Below are 22,101 nucleotides of genomic sequence, written 5' to 3' on the forward strand. Positions count from 1 at the left end.
AGGAAAAAGAGTCAGGATCAGGAAGAGAAGAAAGAGTCCCAGAAGCTACAGAAGAATGGGAGACAGAGTGAAGGTTGTGGCGGGTAAGAGCAAGGGGGTGAGAGGTAGTTTTAGGTAGGATAGGGAGAGTGATGCTGAAGGATACCAGTTGATGATCGGAGACGTGTAGTGGGGTAGCAGTCACGTCCGTAGCTGGAGATGGATGGGTGAAAACCAGGTCCAGGACATTGCCTCCTTTGTGTGTGGGGATGTAGATGTTGAGTGTCAGGGCGAATGAGTCCAGGAGAGTCAGGAGGGAAGAAGATTGAAGCTTGTCAGAGGAATGAAAGTACTGTCAGAGGGGTGCTGTGGGAAGGCAAAGCAGTTAGCAGTGTGTCCATTTCTTACAGGAAGTCTCCTAGGGTCCAGGACGGTAGACAACAATGATAACAAGGTTGATTGGAGATATGACGGAAATGGCATGAAATTCAAAAGAGGAGATGGTTAAATGAGACAAGATGAGAGGTGTAAAGCACCATCTCTTTGACAACAATAAACCTGTACCACCACCCCTGCCCGTTTCTCGTGGTGAGTGAGAGAAAGCATAGACAGAGTGTTCTGTGGGGATATCCAGGTCTCTGTTAGTGTGAGAAAATCAAAGGAGTAATGGGAAGTTAAAGCAGAGATAAAATCAGCTTTCTTTACAGCAGACTGGCAATTCCAGAGCCCACCTACCACCACTGTTTGAGACTTACAAAACAGAGGGGGGTAGATGAGGTTACTGGGATTGTGACCTCTGCTCTGTGGACGAGAGCGTCTGTGACAGTAAGAGGTGACTACAGAGATGGGTTTGAGGCACATATCTGCAGTCAGCCAAGAGTAAGATTTAATATATGGTGTGGTAGAATATGTCAAACAGTACTAGGCACTTGTGTTACAATGTGTTAGAGAGATACAAACCTTCAATTTAAATGAGTAAGTCCTGCTCACAATTCACACCTTAAGGGAGACTGAAACTGCTCCTGATTAATCAGCTAAGAGAACAACTAAGCAAATACTAACACTATAAGATCAACAATGCTATAGAATATAACAGAATTCAAATCTTACTACTCTAGAATAAAGCGAGTTAAACAGATAGTACACAAAAGTAAGGAACCTACTTTACCAGAAGACAATACATTCAAATAAAGCACACTAAAGCACATGATCCCACTACACCTGTCCATGTTATCAGATCTAATTCCATTGATGTGTCTTAACGGAACACATATGTGATTTTCTTCAGAACTGCTTGGACACAAAAGTCTGATGTTTTCACCTTAGACCTGAGTCACTTTTATATGCCGTCCTAGATCAGTAGCATATCTGATAAGTGATTCAGAATCCTACTAGTGTTCAAATGAATTGCTCAAGAAATAGACGCACACGTGCAGATAAGGACACGATCAGGCGCATCCGATCTGAGTGAAGAATCTGAATTGAAGCCTAATGATGAAAGCTCCATGAGCACGACTGTGCTGCAGCCAATTACAGTCCTAAAGTTATACAACAGAGAGCAACAGGATATGGATGTTAAAAGTGGGGTCTCCGATTTTTGAAAACCAATGTTGACATTTGAAATCACCAAAACAAACAGGCCCCTAACCCAAATGGGTCCCACCCCGTATTGATAGCTCCACCCACACATACATACGTAACCCCGGCAGCTAATGGAAAGAAATGTGTCTTTATCATAGCTGAAGGGAAGAACAATACGATTGCATATAAACACACAAGCAAAAATGACACACAAGCATAATCATGCAAAGGACGGCATATATTAGTTCTGTGAAACAAAGCAAAACCAACATTACTCACCTATCGAGAAGGAAAAAAGCCCCTTGGTGTCTTAAGTAAAGTTGGCCGCATATTCACAGATTGGTGTTTCCCGAGTCAATAACTCCTGAGCTAAACACTGTTACTAGCAAAACGCGGTTGTAGCTCTACAGTATATTACTACGATAGAAAAGAGGAGTTATTTGTGTAGTAACAGCGTTTAGCTCAGGAGTTATTGACTTGGGAAACTCCCATCTGTGAATATGCGGCCAACTTCCCGCTCCTTCAGTTCTCTCCAGCGCTGGAAAGCTGATCCTATATTAACACGGTCCTACTTCTTACCTTACCGTAAGCCTTTCTTCACTTTCTTTGTTTTTATCCTCCATGTCAATGTTAAAACCGCTTTCTGCTAATGTCACACATGCGCACTGAACACTCTCTCCGTCCATATTGACAAGACACGCCCCTTTCTGCTCATTGGCTACACGTTTGTTTTGTTTTTGTTTAGTATTTGGCCCGACTCAGTTTTCTGAAGCATTTCTCAAAAATCGGTGACGCCACCTTTAACTATGCACTATGGTTTGAATAAATCACTGCATTTTAATCATATTATTCTCATATGAAAGCATTTTATTATGCAGTCTAAATGAAATGTTTTACTCAAAGACAAAGACAGAAATCATTAAGTTCACCTTGGTCTCCATTCAGTGTTGTACTACTTTTATTTAAAAATATGTAAATCATTCTACACAACATCACAGATCAATCAAAACACATTACAAAATATTCAGGAGTCTAATTACAACGCGACCATCGGAAACAACGAAAAGTCAAAAGTAATAAAGGCTTTAGGTTTGCAGTGAAATGCTGAAAATAAGGACATTGAAATAAGACTTAAGCATAAGCACGAGATTCACTACAGTCTGTGGTGTGAGGAAAGATACCTGACCATAGATCTGTTGTGTAGCTGTAGAAAAACCCATCAATACCAGACTTCCAGACTTCCATGATTCACTTTAGTGAGTCTGGGCCACTGTATTAGCAGTATTAAATATTATTTATACAGCCAGTCTCTTTAAGTCTATGTAAAGCAGTGAAATGGAACAAACAGGGAACGAAATCCAACATTTTGCTGCATTTTTGAAAGTGAAACGTACAATGAGACTGAATTAGAGTTCATTCAGCATATGAGCTAAAAAAGGAGGAACAGAAACCTTGCATTAAACGTCTCCATCCACAGGAGCAGAAAGGGAGAAACGTCAAACACCAGAAAGCACATAACACTTAGGTTTCCTTACAAAATCCTATTTATACCTTTATCAAAAAAATCAAAGAAGTTTTAAACTGTGCTGGAGTTTGGTTCATTTGTAGTGGGGCAGCAGCCCACAAAAAAACTAACAATATCTTTAACATTAATAACGAATTGCCAATCAAATGAAATTCTAATGATGAAGATGGTAAACATTTTATAGACGAGTAACTCTGAGCACCGTTTATTCACTTGAATCAGTAATGTTACTCTGTTTTGGCTTTAATTCTACTAACTTTAGTGAGTGTTTTGAGCTGTTATTTATCTGAGTGTTATTTTTGTTTGTATTGTGCACGTGTGCATGCTAGCGGACTAGCTGACTAGCACAGTCAAGGCATGGCAGTGGAAAGTCAAATGGCAAAGAATTTGGGTTCACTAGTCTTTGTTTCTCTGAAAGTATTTAATGCAAATTCTACACATTTTTAGAATCAGGTCAAAGTCTGATCCTAACTCATTTTGTGAGTCCAGAGATGAAGATGATGGAACAAGCTCAGAGTCAGTGCCATAGACATCGTATCATCCATCCATCATTAAGGCGATTCCATGATTTAACAAATCACCCACTCAGTCACGAGAGCTGGTGCATCCTACAGTTTCACCTAAAAATCTGAATCTGGAAATTTAATTTCAGACAGAAAGGCAATGACACATTCTTTAACACAAAAATAAAAAGCCACTATATGGCCAGATGTTTGTGGACATCGGACCATCAGATTTATTCCCTTTCCTGTTATTATGAGCTTTAATCTTCTGGGAAGACTTTCCTTAGATCTTGGAATCTGACTGTGGGGTTTGTGCTCATTCAGAGACAAGAGCAGTAATGGTGAAAAGACACAAAATACAATTGTATGTTTCCAAATTTATGGAAACAGTTTGGAGAAGAACCACATATCAGTGTGATGTGCAGGGTGCACATACTTTTGCCTATATAGTGTAGCCAATTATTTTGTTCAAACTTTGGAAGAAAAAAAACAGTCAATTAGTCTGCTCAAATACTTTCAATACTGAGACCATCCAGCAAAGACACAAAGACTGTTCTAATACAGCCATCATTCCCTGGAATCTTCTTCCGAGGTCTGAATGATAACTCTGGACTGTCCTGCTGAAGGACATGTGTTGCTGCTTGTGTTCTGAGGTGAGGGGACTTGAGAAACATGCACTGTGAGGATCCACTGGTTTGAGCCAGTCATGTGGCCGTACAGCATGAATTACATTTGTCTTAGCATGCTGATGTTAACGTGAAGGACTTTAAAGCCCTTTCCGGCCTTCTGAACAAGATAAAATACTGAGGAGAACCACTTGTCCTGGACAATAGAGTATACCTTTTGTGATTGCTTCTTAGGAAAGGTTAGAGTGGTGAGTTTGCCGGGGTCTGACACTGTCATGACCATGAGACCTGAAAATGTCTGGGGACATCAGTGGAGCTGGAGTTTCTACTGCTGCAAAAAGGACAACAGGGCCACGGATCTAATGGTGTTGCTACCAAGTGGTGATACTTTCAGCTGTAAAGCATCCCTTTAACAGCTGTCTCCCCGTAACGGCCAGACTCTTCAGTGGTGTGTTGCACTGTTTTACAAGATGGACTGTGCCACTGACACCTGACTTATGAGTCACCCCATATCCTAGCCCAGATACCACACAGATGAGAGCGAGGCCTCAACCAACTCCCCAACAGGGGTATCAGTGCTTAATCCAGTACAAGAACCATTACCGCTTCTGCTCTGTGTGCAAACAGCGTACCACTGGACAAAGTTGCTTCTTTAAGGTGATCCATGCCAAGACTGAGGACAGTATATGTTAAGATGTGGCAGCAAAACATATCTGCGTAGAATGTAACCACAGGCCACAAGTCTGCCTGATGGTGATGTTTGTGGGTGCTTAGGATGGAAATACTTAGAGGAATGAGAATGTGAACCTGTAGTGGCACATGTTCACATCCCAGCTAAACATTCCAGACAGTGGAAACGCCATGGGATATTGGGAAAGACTCCACCTAGTGAGAGGCTAGCAAGCTAGTGAGGGAATTCAACTAATGAAGCAGTCGCATCACGTGGATGGGGAAAAGGTAGGAAATTTACGCTTTTGAACAGTAAATTATACCAGCGTTGAAGGACAGGGAACATAAAGCTGTTACTAAGAGAGCACAGTCAAACATCTACAAGACTAAAAGAAGATGAGGAAAGATGGCTGTATGGCAGTGACGTCTATAACACAAACTACATCATAATTCACTCTGTGACTGTTGGAAGGTCTGTGTGTGTGTGTGTGTACAAGAATCTTCCTGGGTAATGCACTTGGTTGTTAGTAGGGGAAAACAACTTAGACTCATTAAAATCTGCATGAAAAAAAAGAGCAGGCTGTCTCTAAGAACCGTAAAAAGTGAAATGAAGTGAAGCAAAAACTAAAGAGAAGATAAAAGTTATTAAGAAGAAGAAAGAGAAGAACTTGTTCACAATAATCGATATTCTTTAACACAAGACAAACAACCGAAACTAATTTCTGATGCCGCTGCTCCTTTGTTTCATGTGACAAAACCCTAAAAACCACTTATGATTTAAAAACGTATTAAAAACCTACCGTTTATCAAACCCGCTAAAATCTATATTTAAAATTGCATTAAAAGACAGGTTTTGTTATAACAATTTGACATGAAACATTCAGCTGGAGAGAGAGAGAGATAGAGAGAGAGAGAGAGAGAGAGAGAGAGAGAGAGAGAGAGAGAGAGAGAGAGAGAAAGACAGACAGAGAGAGAGAGAGACAGACAGAGAGGTGCTACAGAAGAGCGCATTCCAGTAGAAGGTTGAATCCGATGGAACAGACAGTCTGGAGGTGATCCGTCATGTTCCTCCTGCTGGTCACAGGAGGCTGTGGTTGAAGCTGTCTGGAGCTCAGCATCAGTCTGGTGAGGACGTGAATCAGGGATGGATTTCTGTGGAAAAGAGTTCCCAGGCACGTTATGCACCAAAGCAATAAATGCGACACACATGTAGTGATGGAGGAAGAAAGAGATGAAAGAGATGAAAGTCTAGACACAAAACGTGCTACGACAACAGGATACCGAACGATAAAAAAATCCTCTGCACATCCTGAGACTAAAGCACTAAAGTAAACAACACATGTTTGATTAACAGTAGAAGTCATCCAGAGCCATGGCTTTGCACGCACAGGCTGTGTGATCAGCTCAAGAGAGAGAGAGAGAGAGAGAGAGAGAGAGAGAGAGAGAGTTAAGTGTATACACAGCACCATGGCAGGGCACTAAACCATGCCAGACACACCACACCTCACACAAACAGTTCCTCAATTACACACACATGGCTCTACCACCAAGTCCTTTTTTTTCTTTCTTTCTCCCTCCTCGTACATTACACGTTACCTGCCTTAACACGAACCATGCAGCGGTAACCAACACAGATGTGTTTAAATCACGACAGGACCGTGGCACAGTGTGAGGGCATCAGGATACAGGGCACTGTATTGTATTTATCAGTTATCTGACGTCATTGTGATAAATCTGTCTTCACCTGTATGTGGTTTATGGAGTAGACTTTAATCTGGGGTGATCTCTGTTTCCTGATGCACTACAACTTTAGTAACAGACATGTCTGGGTGCTGCTCCTTTGCCTCCTTTATTGCCTGAGCCAAAGCCTAAAAATAAAAAAAATCTATTAATATTTATAATGAGTAACAGCTGAAGTAATTAGAACTAACTAACAGAATATTCGCTGAACCTTATCATGGTCAATCTCAGAGTCCCCGGTGATCACAATCCGCTTCTCAATTCGGGTTTCAGAGATTCCTCCTTTCACCATCTGAAAAAATATAACGGACAGTTTAGCCGAAGAAAAGGAACATTTCCTTAAAGCCAGCATACGAAGTCCCTCACCTTGGTGATCTGTGTAGTGGTTGTGGTGCTTAAGGTCTCAGAGGTAATGGTTTGTGCGTTGAGCAGCATCCCGATGTTCTCATTGGGCTACAAGAAACAACATGGACACTTCTTCTCATAGCGTTCTCAAACATTTAGATATATTGACTCTACACAGAATAACACTCCACACACACTAACACTAAGAACACAAACTGTCACCAAGTTTCCCTTACTTGAGCAGATTCATATGTAATGGTCTTGGTCTCGGTGTGCATTATCGGCCCCTCCTTGGTGGCAGTTTCACTGATCGGGGAGTTGCTCACGTCAGAGACGGTGACTGTGTGTGTCTTCACTAGAGGAGTCTGTTAACAAACAGAGTGGAGGATGACCTTCAGGATGGTCTAAAATTCTACACACATTACTGAAATCCCAGCTGATCGTTTAGCCCCGAGGTTCTTAATCCACACCCCAGGGCTGGTAATTAACACGGTGTTGAAGTACCATGTTTTGGACAGGAGGTTCTCCAGGGACCTGTGAGATATTGCTGATATAAAAGAGGCAGGCTCAGAGCTTTTTTATATTCCATATGACTTTCTTTATATATGTTTTGTCAATCTGCTAAATATCCTTATCCTGTGTTCAGAGACTACATGTGTGAAGGCAGCATCAGGCTTCCTGTAGCACATGTCACCTAAACACATTATTTAAACATCACATGGGTTTCATTCTGGTAACTTCAAGAAGAATCAAGTATTATAACACAAACTGCTATTACTACTGAAGATACTGTACATGAAGGAGGTTATTTAGGTTAAAGGATGTTAACATCCAGATCTTCACCATGACTTAAATCTGCAGGGTGGTTTTTTTGCTCGGATTTACAAGCCGAATTAACTTTAGGGAACACTCTTTAGGAAGTAAAAGAAGTAAACAACTGAAACCAGAAGCACATTATGGACAGCGCATGAGCCCAGAGGGACAACGAGCTCGTTTTAACTGAATAGCTCCACCTGCTGTACAGCTGCCTGCAGTGCAGTCTCATGGGTGAACTTGGGTGAGAAATATGAAATAGAATTTATAAAAAAAAAAACCTTTCAGGGGAGTTTCAGCTTTATTTATACAGAACTGAACACTAATGGTGTAAACGAGGCAGGGTCGGGTCTGAGCAGCGTAACACACCAGTGAGATGACCGGTGGGGATGGATAGAGCTGGGAAAAGTGCAGATCTATGAGGTTTAAACAGAACACCTGACAAATCTGAGGTGAAATGTCTTTAGTCTTTGGTCTAAGGGACATGATGAGGGGATTATTACTCCAGGGATGTAACTCATCCATATGAATATCCATATTGGGATGTAACTCATCCATATGAATATCCATATTGTACTCATAACACATTATAAAGTAATACACATACAGATAGATTGAAAAAAATCAACCAACCAACCAATCATTCAATCAAGCATACACCTAAGTATCGTCCTTATAATGACCCGAACGCAAGTAAATCTGGTCAAATATTACCAGAGATATTTTTGCCTTTTTCTCCAGTGATTTTTTGTCCCAGATCAGTACAGACTGCTGACACTGATACTGTTATAATGTTATTTAGCATCCTACTCACCACATCTGGCTGCATCTGGCCATTGATGCTGGCTGTGCGGAAAGGCGAGTTTGTGGACAGACGCTTGTCCCACTCACTGGGCCGTGGCTCGGGGACCGACTCCATGAAGCTGCGCTTGAGCTCACTGATACTGCTGTGGTGACGCATAATCCCTGACTGAGTCTTATCCAGATCCTAGAAATATGATCATGAGAGAAGGAAGAAAAAAGAGATGATATGCGTTATCTTTCTGTATTCATTTCTATCAGAGATTCTTCAGTTAAATGCTATACTCTGAAGCAGGTTCACATGTCGGTGACAATGTGGATGTACAGCACGAGACATCCTCATGTACACAGACACAGAACACTGGATCATTAAAGAATAAACTTCTCCTGTCTACAGAATAACCAGCAGCTCCAACACAATCAGACTGTCCTGAGCCTGATGGAGAAAACACTGAAGGACTGATGGAGGACCAGTGATGACTCAAGACACACACTTATGGATTAGAGAGGACGGATCACACAGTGTAATGACCTCCTTATCCAATGGAGGATGAGCACAGAGATTGAGGTTTAAATGAGAAAGAAAAATAGCAAAAGAAACAGATACTTGCTTTAGAATTTCTGAGGTAAACTGTGCATGCAAAGTGTTTTGGGTCAAGCTACAGAACATGGGAAAGAAAAAACAACACACAGTGAAAAGATGTGTGAGAGAGAGAGAGAGAGAGAGAGAGACAGAGAGAGAGACCGAAAGAGAGAGAGAGACAGAGAGAGAGAGAGAGAGAGATAAATACAAACCTCCAACATTAAATTGCTATGTCTGGTATAAAGAGTTTCGCCCTCAATTTTTTTCGCTCGTTTCTGCAAAGAACAATAATAGAGAAGAGAAGCGAGTGATCACAGCTTGTCAGTGTGGATTGTAATAAGTGAGGAATCACAGGCTGTTTGAGCTGCAGTGAGCATTCAGTGTGAAATGTGATGGAGATGTGATCAGTGTTCAGTGCAGTGTTCAGTGTAGTGAAGCGGTGTACGGTGCTGAGGCAGGAGGGAACACTAACAAGTGTACATACACAATAATGACACAATAAAGTGTTTCTCCTGCTTAATGAAACATGTCTTATTTATTTATGGCCTTTACTCATCAACATGTGTCTCATCAAAATCTATATGACCAAAAGTATGTGCACCCTGACCTGTGCACAAAGCCCCTGAGCTCCATAAAGACATGGTTTGTTAAAGTGTTACGTTCTCTGGGAAACGCCACCAAGAGCAACAAAACCAAAGGAGACACTGACAGATACACCAGGACAACATAAACACGTATAAATATGGCAACATATCAGGGATAATAGGAAACAGGTGACAAATGACATTAACCAGCTGTAGCTAAACACCTGAAAGCACCCCCTCTGGTAGTCTTGCTGGAAATCGTCCCAGTAATTCCTCAAATCACGTTGGAGTGAAGTTCTCGAGTGTCCTGCACAGAGCCCTGACTCTGACTCAACCCCACTGAACACTGACTGAACCCCAGACCTCCTCACTCTTACACCATCAGTGTCTGATCTCACTAATGATCTTGTAGCTGAATAAACACAAATCCTCACAGCCACAATCCAACATCTAGTGGAAAGCCTTCACAGAAGAGTGGAGCTCATTAGAACAGGGCATTAAATTTGGACCAGGATGTTCAACAAGCTCATATGGGTGTGATGGTTAAGGGTGCACATATTTTTGGCCATAAAGTGTATTTCCTTTAATTTATCTTGTGTATTTACCACTTTTGGCTTATTGTTTGTTTATGTCCCTTGTTGTCCTCCATAGACAGGTACTGGAGCTCAGAAAGACATTATGTATGACGCCAGCATTTAATAATGTGACAAATGCATCCTGTTAGTTCATTAGAACAAACTTTTTAAACTCACCCGACGGCTTGTCAGTACACTACAAAAACGTCTATTTAAAATTCGTCATATATCTGATGCAAAGTTAAATCAAATGAAGAAGGTACAACGACCCTCCCAGCCCCAGCCTCACCTGTACACGTCCACCAGGTCTGGGAGAAAACTCAAGCAAACAAAATTCATTCTTACAGTCATAAACATGCTTTTCCTGTATACAGCAGCAGGCAATATGCAAAAGCACATGCACAGACCAGTCATAGCATCTATATTAATCATTCATTACATTCTGATGTGTAAATAACAAACCAGCCATAAAGAACAAGTAAGAACAGAGTCAGACGCAGCCAGAGCAGATAACACAATAAAACATAATAAATTATTCTGTGGTAAAAGACAAGCAGCAACAGTGAGGATGAGGAAGGTTGTTCTTCGTCATGCTGTAACCCTGAAGTTGGGATAAGTGCCAACCTTGCGCATTCGCACCATCACTTGTGGGGGCTGTACATGCCCCGAAGGAGAGGGAACAAACAGCCATATTAGAGCCTCTCACATACATGAAACCTCCATTAACACTTACATTACTACACAGCTTCATGTACTCAAGGTTTAAACTGTGTAAAACAAATACATTTGTCAAATGGCATTCAGTGCTGCTTGGTACGTTTGTCTAAACATCTTCCACAGTTCATCTGGAGCCTCTGACTGTCACACTCACTTTTATAATTATTATCCTGCAAAACCTGAAAATGTGAATAGTATGTGAATTATCTAATAATGTAGAAAAAATATTCATAAGATTTAGCACAGTTGTGTGTAAAAGGTCTGAGTAAATGCCGATATTCTCAATTCTTGCCATATATTCAGTGTAGCTTCTTAAAGTGAAGCACACACCTGACTCATTTTGTCCCCTTTAGTGGTCGTCACTGCCTGGACACCACGATGCCGCCACTCACGCCGAACAAGCATCTGCAGGGGCACATAATTACCCACCCTGGTATCTATTTCTCTCAGGACACAGACTTCACACAGTTATTTTCATTACTAGCATTCTGTTACACCTCTACCACCTAGTCGAGGTGCTGTACACCCACGTAGCTGCCCTCTTGAATTGGAAAAACTCTGAGCAGTGCCCATGGGTATAAAATATTTCTTGTGTATGTGCACATCTTGGTAGGACTGAATTTGTACCCCATTCATTAGCTCTTGTCACCCAGTATGCTAATTTCTACTTAGATCAGGGAATATTGATGTGACAAATGAATAATTAGCTGAAGCTCCTGCAGGGACTCTCAGCATACGAGAGCCTTTGCCAGGGTTCTAGTGTAGAGCATTTCCTGGACTGTTATGACATAGTCGTCAGTCTGCCCCCAGGACCAAGGGACTAAAAATACAAGCACGGATAACCTGGTCGTGGTACCACAAGCAATATTCTCATCTGTACAGAGAACCTCATTGTGTCACAACCACTAGTAACATGAGAAGAGTGGGCCAGGGTCTTATTGACCCTTTTGGGGGACTAAAATAGAACCTTTTGGTTTGATTGTTGAATGCTGTGTAAGTGTCACTGACAGGACTTGCAGAGCAGTGTCTCAAAACATTTATGATGGATTTTGAGGGTGTGAGAAGCTTACATTAGTTCTAATAGGTTTCACCTTTTGTGCCTCATGCATCCACATAGTAAGAGATCGCGAACCTCTCATCTAGGAATACATTTCTGTCTGTAATATTTAGTTGCACACACTGAGGCAACAGGGTGGATAATATTCCCAGTGAATCTGTCTTCATAGTGAAGATCAGTGCTATACCTTAGTCTTTCCCAGTTCACTGTGAGAATGAGTGGTGTAATGTGAACAAGGGTAGTTGTTTTCTGGATCCATCATCTATGTATAGCAATAGCCTCACATCTCCAAGATAAGACAAACTGCATGCATCATGTAAATACCCATTGCTCTAGAGAAAGGCCTGAGAGTAGGACCTTGAATACCTGCCCCTGAAAAGCATTCTTCAAAAAAATGTGGGATATAAGCAGTAGTAGCCTTTATTGTCACTGGTCTGCACCAGAATCAGACAAGGAATCAGACAAGGAACCACCATCCTTCTTATGAACAAAGAAATATTTGGAGTTTAAATTATGTCCTGACCTTAGGGTTTAAATTATGTCCTGACCTTAGGGTTTAAATTCTGTCCTGACCTTAGGGTATAAATTATGTCCTGACTTTAGGGTCTCCCCTTTACACTGTGCTTTGGTCCAAACTTTATAAAACAGGGTGGCTTCTGAATGGGACTAGACACTGGTGAGCACCTGAACACTGTAGTCTAGCAAAACTGAGACGCATACTGGGGTTGGGCATCAAAGGGGATGTCCGACCATCAACCTCCACCTATCAGCTGAAGCTTGGGCACGATGTAGTAGAGTGTCTACAATAACTCATCTTCACCGGCATTGTGCACATTCTGCACATGAACTGCTCATCACCTTCCAGTACACCCCAGGCCTCCCTTCCTTTTAGATTGACTGTGCACAGTGTATACATTCTGGTACAGGCTACATCAAAATCACTTCAAGTCAGAGCTTAACATTGTGGTTTAACTGTGTTAAAGCTAAAGCTAAACACAAGTAAGAAGAATCTCTTTCTTGGCACAGATACACTGGTGTGTCGGCAGCAGGCTTTGTCTAATCTATTATAAACAACTTTTTCTTTTATTATACTTAAAAAAATGTAAATAATATTTAGTTTAAGGAATAACATTAAAATATAACACATAATAAATAGTCACAATGAATGCATTGTCAAAAATACGCAATAAGCTTATATAATGTACCTTGATCTCAGACGTGTCCTCGAGTGCAACACTTTGCATTTTGAAGGTCCCAGTCACACAGCTCTCTGCCTTTACCTCAACCTTGTTTTCCCCTGACTGAGACGGTGGACATGTGGGTGTCCCCAGGCCTTTGTGCTCCACCTGGATGGCTGATGTCACCATGGGAGAAGGAGCTGTTTCACCAATGGAGATAGGAGACATGATGGGAGCACTGACTGGACGTGCTGTCTTATTTAAAGTGGACACCATTGCTGAATGGAGAAGATTAGATTGTGGGACAGAAGGAAAAAAGAAATCTTTATTTAATTCTTACTTTATTTCTCATGTGTATTTATGCCTTGTCTCATATGTATACTGCTGGAAGGCTCCAATTTCTCCTCAGGATCTATAAAGTGCTGTCTTATCTTGTTAACCATCTCTCTGACTGTCTGAAGCCGAGAACAATATGACTTACTGTCAGGATCACGTTTGGATAATTTCCTGCTGGAATGTTAGATGTGCTTTGTTTACCCGCCCTAGCCTTAAAGATGGGGTCTCCGATGTTTGAGAAATGCTTCAGAAAACTGCTTGGTCCATCAAACAAAACAAAAACAAAACTAACGTGTAGCCAATGATCAGAAAGGGGCGTGTCTTGTCAATATGGGCAGAGAGAGTGTTCAGTGCGCATGGGTGACATTAGCAGAAAGCGGTTTTAACATTGAAATGGAGGATAAAAACAAAGAAAGCAAAGAAAGGCTTACGATAAGGCAAGAAGTAGGACCCGAGAACTGAAGGTCTTCCGCGTGAAACCCTTCACAGTACAACACACAGTACTACAAAAACACATTTGTATTACCATAGTATTACTCATGGTGTTCATTTATTGATAAAAATATACCCTCGGTCAGCTGGCCCAGCAGGTTCCGCCATAATACTTGTCTGGGTTATACTTGGGTTATACTTGTCTGGTGTATGTGTGGGCGGAGCTATCAAAACAGGGGTGGGGCCCCTTTTGGGTTAGGGGTGTGTTTGTTTTGGTGATTTCAAATGTCAACATTGGCTTTCAAACAACGGACACCCCACCTTTAAGTCCTTCCCTGTTCTCTGCCCCTTTTCCTTATGTGTCTAAATGTCTCCCCATTTATCCAGGGAATCATTGTGTTGTATTCGTGGTCTCTGTTTGGTGTCTCTGTGTTGTATTTTTTTTTTTTGAGTGTTACTTTCTTTTCCTCCTTCCCCCTGTTCTTTTCTCAATGTTTTCCATTTTGTGTTTTGTTATGTTAATAAATCAGGGATATTTTTTAACTATCCCTGAGTTTGGGTCTGTTTTTTATCTATAAAAGACACCCAGTTTTGTGACACTTACATCAGTCTGGAATAAAAGAGAGACAGATAGAAAACAAACCTCCATCTAAGCTGTGAGAGGCCATCTTATTGGCAAAGCGCTTGAAGTCAGGTGCAGGGCGGTTGATCATGGAGCTGGCCTGCCGAGTTTGAGCCTGAGTTCGTCCACTATACCTGAACTTGGAGCCCAGGGCCAGGATCTTCCTAGGTGTGGTGGCGGCTTCAGTAGACGTCAACCTGGGAAGAACAGAACATATTTAATGTGAATCCTCCTCCATCATCCCCATTCCAATATTTCTAAATGCTTCTGATCTCACTCTGTTTTCTAATGCAGGTTTATTTATTCAGTTGATTGCCACTATGTTAACCCTCAGACTGCTACATTGAACATTTCTCTGTTGTTATTTAGAGGCTACAATTTAAAGCCTGGTAATAAAGTTTGTCTCGTTTTTTACTCACCTGAAAAAGGCGTGGTGTTCTACACACACTTTCCAAAGCTTCTTAGAAGCTTTGTAATTGGGCAGCTTGAAGCCAATAGCACTCTCATAATGATCCAGCTAGAACGGTCCAAAAAGAGAGCAGATATTGGTGGAACTGGAGCAGAACTAAACATCATCAAAATAAAACAACGAGACGATATTGAGCTTTTTGCTCCGTGTACCTCAGATGGCCGTAGCTTGATAAAAAAGCTGCTACGTTTATAGGAGACTTTCAGCACTTTGGGCCATGGGAAACGATTAATCCTCAGCTTGTCTTTATACACCATGAGACCACTGGAGCAGACACCCAGCATGATATCCACCCCGTTCAGATCCTGAGAGACAGAGAAGCTTTAAACACCTGTCCAGTTATACAGAACATCCACAGACACAGAGCCTTCACCTAACACCTAAAATGTCTAATGTAGTATGTCAGAATTTTCCTCATGTCTGATCTCTTTTATTGAAGTGTGTGAACAGATAACATGCTGATGGATTTGTCAAGCATTGAAAAAAAAACCTCTGACTTATTGAGAGGATACTAGGGATTTTTGGACAATACCTTAGCCTGGTGCAGGTCTACACCATACATAGAGAGCTTCTTGGCATTCTCCAGGAACATCATGTCAGCCTGAGCAGGACTCATAGATCTAGAGTTGAACCCAGGACAAGATGATCAAATATACAGGAATAAAGAGCCACAGTGGAGTTATCAGTACATTTACTCAGAGTAATACAGCTTGGGCAGCTCAAGGAGAGAAATCATCAAGGATCCACTGAGATCTTCATTTACTGACTCAACTTGACTCCGAACGTGTGACGTGGATGTTGCCATAGTGATACGTTTCAGCCCTGATCTACACGAGTCTGTACTGTATAATGTTGCCTTAATGTAACACAGACAGTGAATTCCTTCATTAATCCCTAAATATAATGCTTTAAGTATTTTCACCGTCATGTGAGGGACACTAAAAGGCTACCTGTATGTGCGATGGAGCTCCATGATCTTCTCCTCCAGTTCCTTTGTCTGGTTGGGGATAAGCCTGACCTCCTTGCAGCAGTCTGTGCCGTGGACCTCAGGGTCGTATTCCCCAAGCTCAGACTGCAGAGCGTATGAGCCCAGCAGGGTCAGAGTGACAAACGAGCAGGGCAGGCGGCCGCTCATGATGTCCTTACGCAGCTGGAGACACACGTAGTACCTGCAGCAAACAGCGCAAGAAAGGGAAAAAAAAAAAACCTCTGACTTATTGAGAGGATACTAGGGAGAGAGAGAGAGGATACTAGGGAGAGAGAGAGAGATACAGAGATACAGAGAGAGAGAGAGAGAGAGAGAGAGAGAGAGAGTGAGATACAGAGAGAGAGAGAGATACAGAGATAGAGAGAGAGAGAGACAGACAGACAGAGAGAGAGAGAGACAGACAGACAGAGAGAGAGAGAGATACAGATATATATATATATATATATATATATATATATATATATATATATATATATATATATATATATATATATATATAGAGAGAGAGAGAGAGAGAGAGAGAGAGAGATACAGAGAGATACAGAGATAGAGAGAGAGATGTACCTGGTAATGTCCTCAGATAACTGTGCTGGATCAGGTGGGTAAAACTTCACATTGAATGTAAAATCGTAGCTGATTCCTAAATATAATAAATAATAATCATTTCATAAATAATCAAATCATTCAAATAAAAGTCTATTGAAATTAATTCATATATAACTGTGTGTGTGTTATTACTGTGTCTTTTTATTATGTGTGGATGCCTGTGTGTGTGACTTATTATCATGTGTGAGTGTGTGTTTATCTTATCACATGTGTGTCTGAGTGTGTCTTATTATCATGTGTGTGTGTCTGTGTGTCCTGTTATCACGTTTGTGTGCGTGTCTTATTACCGTGTTTGTATGTGTCTTATCACGTGTCTTATTATCATGTGTCGTATTTTCGTGTGTGTGTCTGTGTGTGTCTATGTGCTTTATTATTTGTGTGTGTCATTATTATGTGTGTTCCTTATTGTCATAAGTGTGTGTTGTCATTATTATGTGTGTTTCTTATTGTCATACTTGTGTGTGTGTGTTGTCATTATTATGTTTGTGTTATTATTGTGTGTGTTGTCATTATTATGTTGTTATTATTATGTGTGTGTTGTTTTTATTAAGTGTGTGTTTGTGCTTTAGTGTCTGTGTACGTATGTGTACGTATATTATTATGTGTGTGTGTGACATTATTATGAGTGTGTGTATGCATGTGTCTTATTGTGTGTGTGTGTGTGTGTGATTAATTTAAGTTCTTGTCTCACCTCGCACTTGCCTTCGAATCTCCTTTGTGAAGTCGAGCCACGTCTAACAGAGCAAGAATGAGAGTGTGAGAGAGTGAGAGTGAGAATGGAAGAGTGAAAGAGTTAGAGATAGAGTATGCCATTTAGCATGAGAAAGTGAGATTGAGAGAGTAATAGAGAGAGAGACAGAGAGAGAGACAGAGAGAGAGAGAGAGAGAGAGAGAGAGAGAGAGAGAGAGAGAGAGATTAAGAAAATTTGATTGAGTGTGTGTGTGAGAGAGAGAGAGAGTGTAAGACAGAGAGATTAAGAGAGAGAAAGTGAGAGAGTGAGAGAGAGAGAGACAGAGAGAGAGAGAGAGAGAGAGAGAGAGTAAGAGAGAGAGTGAGAGAGAGATAGAGAGAGAGACAGAGAGAGAGACAGAGACAGAGAGAGAGAGAGTAAGAGAGAGAGAGAGAGAGAGAGAGAGTAAGTGAGAGAGTGTGAGAGAGAGAGTGAGAGAGAGTGAGACAGTAAGAGAAAAAGTAAGAGAGAGAGAGAGAGAGAGAGAGAGAGAGAGAGAGAGAGAGAAAGAGTAAGAGAGAGTGAGAGAGTAAGAGAGAGGTACAGAGATAAAGAGAGACACACCTGAGCAGAACATTATCACACACAGAGGTACAGTAGATAATGATCAAGGTTCACCTTAATAACTGGTGTCTCCCACACAGCGAGGCCATAATAGTCCTTCTCCAACAGGTTCAGGTGCTCACACACTTTAGCAAACAGATTCTGGCCTTTGGCGTGTTTCTGAACACAAACACATCACACACATATCTGTTGCGTGTGTATGTGTCTTATTATGTGTGTGTGTTTGTGTGTGTGTGTGTGTGTGTATGTTTGTGTGTGTGTGTGTGAGTGTATATACTGTATGTTTTTGTGTATGTGTATGTTTGTGTGTTTATATGTGTATGTGTGTGTGTTCTTTTTCTTATTATTATTACTACTATTATTATTAAGTTAGTTTGTGTGTGTATATATGTTTGTGTGTGAGTTTATACTGTATATTTGTGTGTGTATGTGTGTGTGCTTGTGTGTATTTATGTGTGTGTATTTATGTGTGTGTCTTCTTCCTCTTCTTCTTCTTCTTATTATTATTGTGTGTCTTACTATTATTACTATTATTGTTATTATTAAGTGTGTTTGTGTGTGTTTATGTGTGTATGTTTGTGTGTATGTTCGTGTGTATTTTCATGCGTGTGTGTTTATGTGTGTGTGTTTATGTGTGTGTGTTTGTGTGTTTATGTTTTTGTTTGTGTGTTTATGTGTATGGTTTTGTGTGTGTGTTTATATGTTTTTGTGTGTTTTACTGTGTGTTTGTGTGTGTCTTACTGTGTGTGCTTGCGTGTGTTTGTTTGTTTATGTGTGTGTCTGTGTGTGTGTGTTTATGTGTGTGTTTGTTTATATGTGTATGGTTTTGTGTGTGTGTTGGTGTGTTAGTGTGTTTTTGTGTGTGTTTATGTTTTTGTGTATCTTACTCTGTGTTTGTGTGTGTTTATGTGTGTGTGTGTTTGTTTGTTTGTTTATGTGTGTGTTTATGTGTGTGTGTTTATGTGTGTGTGCATGCTTGTGTGTGTGTTAATGTGTGTGTGTTAATGTGTGTGTGTGTTTATGTGTGTATGTTCATGCGTGTATTTTCATGTGTGTGTGTTTATGTGTGTGTGTGTTTATGTTTTTGTGTGTGTTTGTGTGTGTGTGTTTGTGTGTGTCTGGTTTTGTGTGTGTTTATGTGTTTTTGTGTGTTTTACTGCGTGTTTGTGTGTGTTTATGTGTGTGTTTATGTTTGTTTATATGTGTATGGCTTTGTGTGCGTGTTTGTTAGTGTGTTTTTGTGTGTGTTTGTGTGTGCGTTTATATGTGTGTCTTACTGTGTGTTTGTGTGTGTCTTACTGTGTGTGCTTATGTGTGTGTGTTTGCGTGTGTTTGTTTGTTTATGTGTGTGCCTGTGTGTCTTACTGTGTTTGTGTGTTTGTTTGTTTATGTGTGTGTGTGTGTTTGTGTGGGTGCTTATGTATGTGTGTGTTAATGTGTGTGTGTTTGTATGTGTGTGTTTGTGTCTGTGTTTATGTGTGTGTCTTACTGTGTGTTTGTGTGTGTGTGTTTATGTGTGTCTTACTGTGTGTACGTACGTGTGTGTGTGTTTGTTTGTTTATGTGTGTGTCTGTGTGTGTCTGTGTGTGTTTGTGTGTGTGTGTGTGTGTGTGTGTGTGTGTGTCTTACTTCAAGTTCACACTCAAACAGTGTGTTGTCCAGGAGAGTGACCTTACAGTGCAGGATCCTGGGTCTGCGCTGACTTTTCTCAGGCTTTACATCCTCAGTCATCTTCTCCTTTCTCTCTTGTTCTCCATCTCCCTCTCTTTTCCCTGCTCCTGCTGCTTCGGTCTCCTCTTCCCCAGGCTTGGGCTGCTCCTCAATCTCTTTGTCTTCTTCTATTTCAATCACCTTCTCTTTCTTCACTTCGTCTTTCTTCACCTTGTCCTTGTTCCTCATTTCTTTCTTTTCTTTCTTCTCTACATTTTTTGCTTTCTCTGTTTTCTTTTTCTTGTCTCTGTTTTTATTCATCTCGTCTTTCTTTTGCTTCTTTTCTTTCTTTTCCCTCTTCTCCACTTTCACTTCATCATCTTTCTGGTCCACTATGACCTGTTGGACCAAAAAAAAAACAGCATAGGAACAAAGGAAATAAAAAGTGAAATATCTGGAGATCAGCCATTTCAGCAGGGTATAAATGTGTAAATACACAACTGTGGACCTTCTAATTTAGAATATAAAGAGTCTTATTCTGGACTTCAGTGGAGACTTTAAATGTAAATGTTTGTAATGACCTAACATTAGCCACACAGCCACGTTATTTACTGGGAATAGAAACAGCAAGTATGAAGCAAATCTAAGATTATGATTCAGGAGGCCTTCAGTAATCTCACACACATTGACACTCTACCTGGTTCTCCGCACTGCTAATGGAGTGCACATCTAGTGCTGCATCTCCCTCAATCCGCAGTTCAGGCTCAGGGTCTGCGATAGGAGCTTTGGGATCCTGGTGGCTCTCTTTCTCTTGGCCTCGTTCCAGCTTGACCCCCTCATCATCTGAGCACTGTGAGCGGCGTTTCAGGAGAGAGGAGAACATGCGTGAGAGGCCACGGCCGGTCGAGGCGTGCTGGCGTGATCTGGGCTGCTGTCCCTCCTCTGAGCCTCCAGGAGTCAGCGGCGAGCCCGAGGGTCCGTCCAGAAGGGGCTCGATCGCGTCAGCATCTTGCACCACAGTCTCTCCATCTTCCTGTTGCTGCTCACAGACCTGCTTTTTCTGTCCGCTGTTTGCTTTGTCTGTCGTCATGGTAACCACTGAGAAGCACACAAGACCATAATAGTGAGAAAGTGAGAAATTAAACAGCATTGTTCTGATGGACTAGACATGCCATCATGGCGGTGGGAAGCTATGTCTGTAGGGCCGGTTCTGTCCATTCTGTGTAATTAGCTAATTTAATGCTTTATCATAAAGGTTGTATTTAAGGCACACAGACACACGTCAGTGGAAAGGACGGCAACACGCTAACATATAGCAAACAAAGTTTATCCCTAACAATAAACAGATGTAATGTATGGGATTTAATGTTGAGTTATTTAAAGCGACACTAGCTAATCACAGGTATCTGAGAGCTCTGCATGTATGTGGAAGAGTGCAAACAGAATGTGAGTGATTACACTTGTGCAAGTTCAAATGAGAGCCAGTGAAATGGGTTAAGGGGGTGGGGTATCCAGGGGCATCAATTAATTTGGAAAGAGTTCAAAAGCCCCAGAGAAAATACATTTTCTTTAACTATTCATTCATTCGCAAACTAGTAGGAAGGTAAAGACTGATCTTGTGTAGTATTGTGTAATCCAATCAACCGCAGAGCAGCTATGCAGAAAAAAGCTTGAAATGCCTGTTAACATCCTATAAACAGACTAAATGTCACTGGCTACCGAAAGAGTGTAATATTGTGACCAGAGGAACTCATTCTCTTCTGGGTGATGTCTGAGAGAAGTACACTACCAGTATATAACTGTAGAATATAACTTCTTCTTTCCTCTGTCCCTGTTAGGGTGGGGTTTCTGTTACGCAGGATGCCCTTTCTAACTCAACCCCCTCATGTTATCTGGGCTCGTTATTAATATTATTAAGATATATTAATATTAAGGCTAATTTTAATTCTATTGGATTAAGATGAGCGTGAGACACGTGATGATCAGAATTTCATCTTTCCTGACTTTCTCATATTTACATCTAGACGTGTTCAACAACTTAGAACACGACACCTTTGATTTGATTCTACCCATTCTCCAGATGAACAAAAGTACTGGAACCTGTGACTGACACGTGTTTCTTGTTGCAATGGAGCGTCCTGTTGGATTGATTATTTAAACAGTTCATAGCTCTGAATGTTTCTTGGTTTGACTGATGGGTTTCACCTGTGAAGACTGCATTTGCTGTTAAAAGGATCAAACAACTTGACCAGAAGCCTTTCTATGTGAGAAAAGCAAACCATTCTGAAGCTGAGAAAAGAGAAACAATACCTCAGAGGCACTGCACAAGCATTGAGAAGAACCAATACAACAACATGGAAAGTCCTGAAATAGAAAGAAACCAGACGCCAAACAGAGCAGCCGAGAAGAACATTGTGGAAGCAGTGA

The 22,101-nt window shown here is 41.1% G+C and overlaps 1 protein-coding gene across 5 annotated transcripts in view; it reads right to left on the bottom strand.

Annotated features, from left to right (window-relative positions):
• Positions 1-2,512: 2,512 nt before the first annotated feature.
• epb41a (erythrocyte membrane protein band 4.1a) overlaps positions 2,513-22,101 on the bottom strand; it is a 23,216-nt gene continuing 3,627 nt past the window's right edge. For 3 of the 5 annotated variants that reach the window (XM_060865959.1, XM_060865958.1, XM_060865960.1), the window contains 20 exons: positions 20,372-20,772; positions 19,654-20,073; positions 18,079-18,183; positions 17,421-17,463; positions 16,688-16,763; positions 16,086-16,304; positions 15,668-15,755; positions 15,288-15,440; positions 15,086-15,183; positions 14,688-14,863; positions 13,304-13,554; positions 11,372-11,446; positions 10,949-10,978; positions 9,378-9,440; positions 8,596-8,769; positions 7,205-7,333; positions 6,990-7,076; positions 6,835-6,915; positions 6,628-6,751; positions 2,513-6,035 (listed from right to left, as the gene is read on the bottom strand). In XM_060865959.1, coding sequence (XP_060721942.1) covers positions 6,653-6,751; positions 6,835-6,915; positions 6,990-7,076; positions 7,205-7,333; positions 8,596-8,769; positions 9,378-9,440; positions 10,949-10,978; positions 11,372-11,446; positions 13,304-13,554; positions 14,688-14,863; positions 15,086-15,183; positions 15,288-15,440; positions 15,668-15,755; positions 16,086-16,304; positions 16,688-16,763; positions 17,421-17,463; positions 18,079-18,183; positions 19,654-20,073; positions 20,372-20,764 — 2,760 coding nt within the window. In that variant the 5' untranslated portion in view covers positions 20,765-20,772 and the 3' untranslated portion in view covers positions 2,513-6,035; positions 6,628-6,652. The remainder of the gene's footprint in view (positions 6,036-6,627; positions 6,752-6,834; positions 6,916-6,989; positions 7,077-7,204; positions 7,334-8,595; positions 8,770-9,377; positions 9,441-10,948; positions 10,979-11,371; positions 11,447-13,303; positions 13,555-14,687; positions 14,864-15,085; positions 15,184-15,287; positions 15,441-15,667; positions 15,756-16,085; positions 16,305-16,687; positions 16,764-17,420; positions 17,464-18,078; positions 18,184-19,653; positions 20,074-20,371; positions 20,773-22,101) is intronic. The other 2 variants (XM_060865961.1, XM_060865963.1) reach the window with 2 other exon arrangements.

Source organism: Tachysurus vachellii, chromosome 3, assembly GCF_030014155.1.
Source record: "Tachysurus vachellii isolate PV-2020 chromosome 3, HZAU_Pvac_v1, whole genome shotgun sequence".
NCBI classification, from domain to species: domain Eukaryota; kingdom Metazoa; phylum Chordata; class Actinopteri; order Siluriformes; family Bagridae; genus Tachysurus; species Tachysurus vachellii.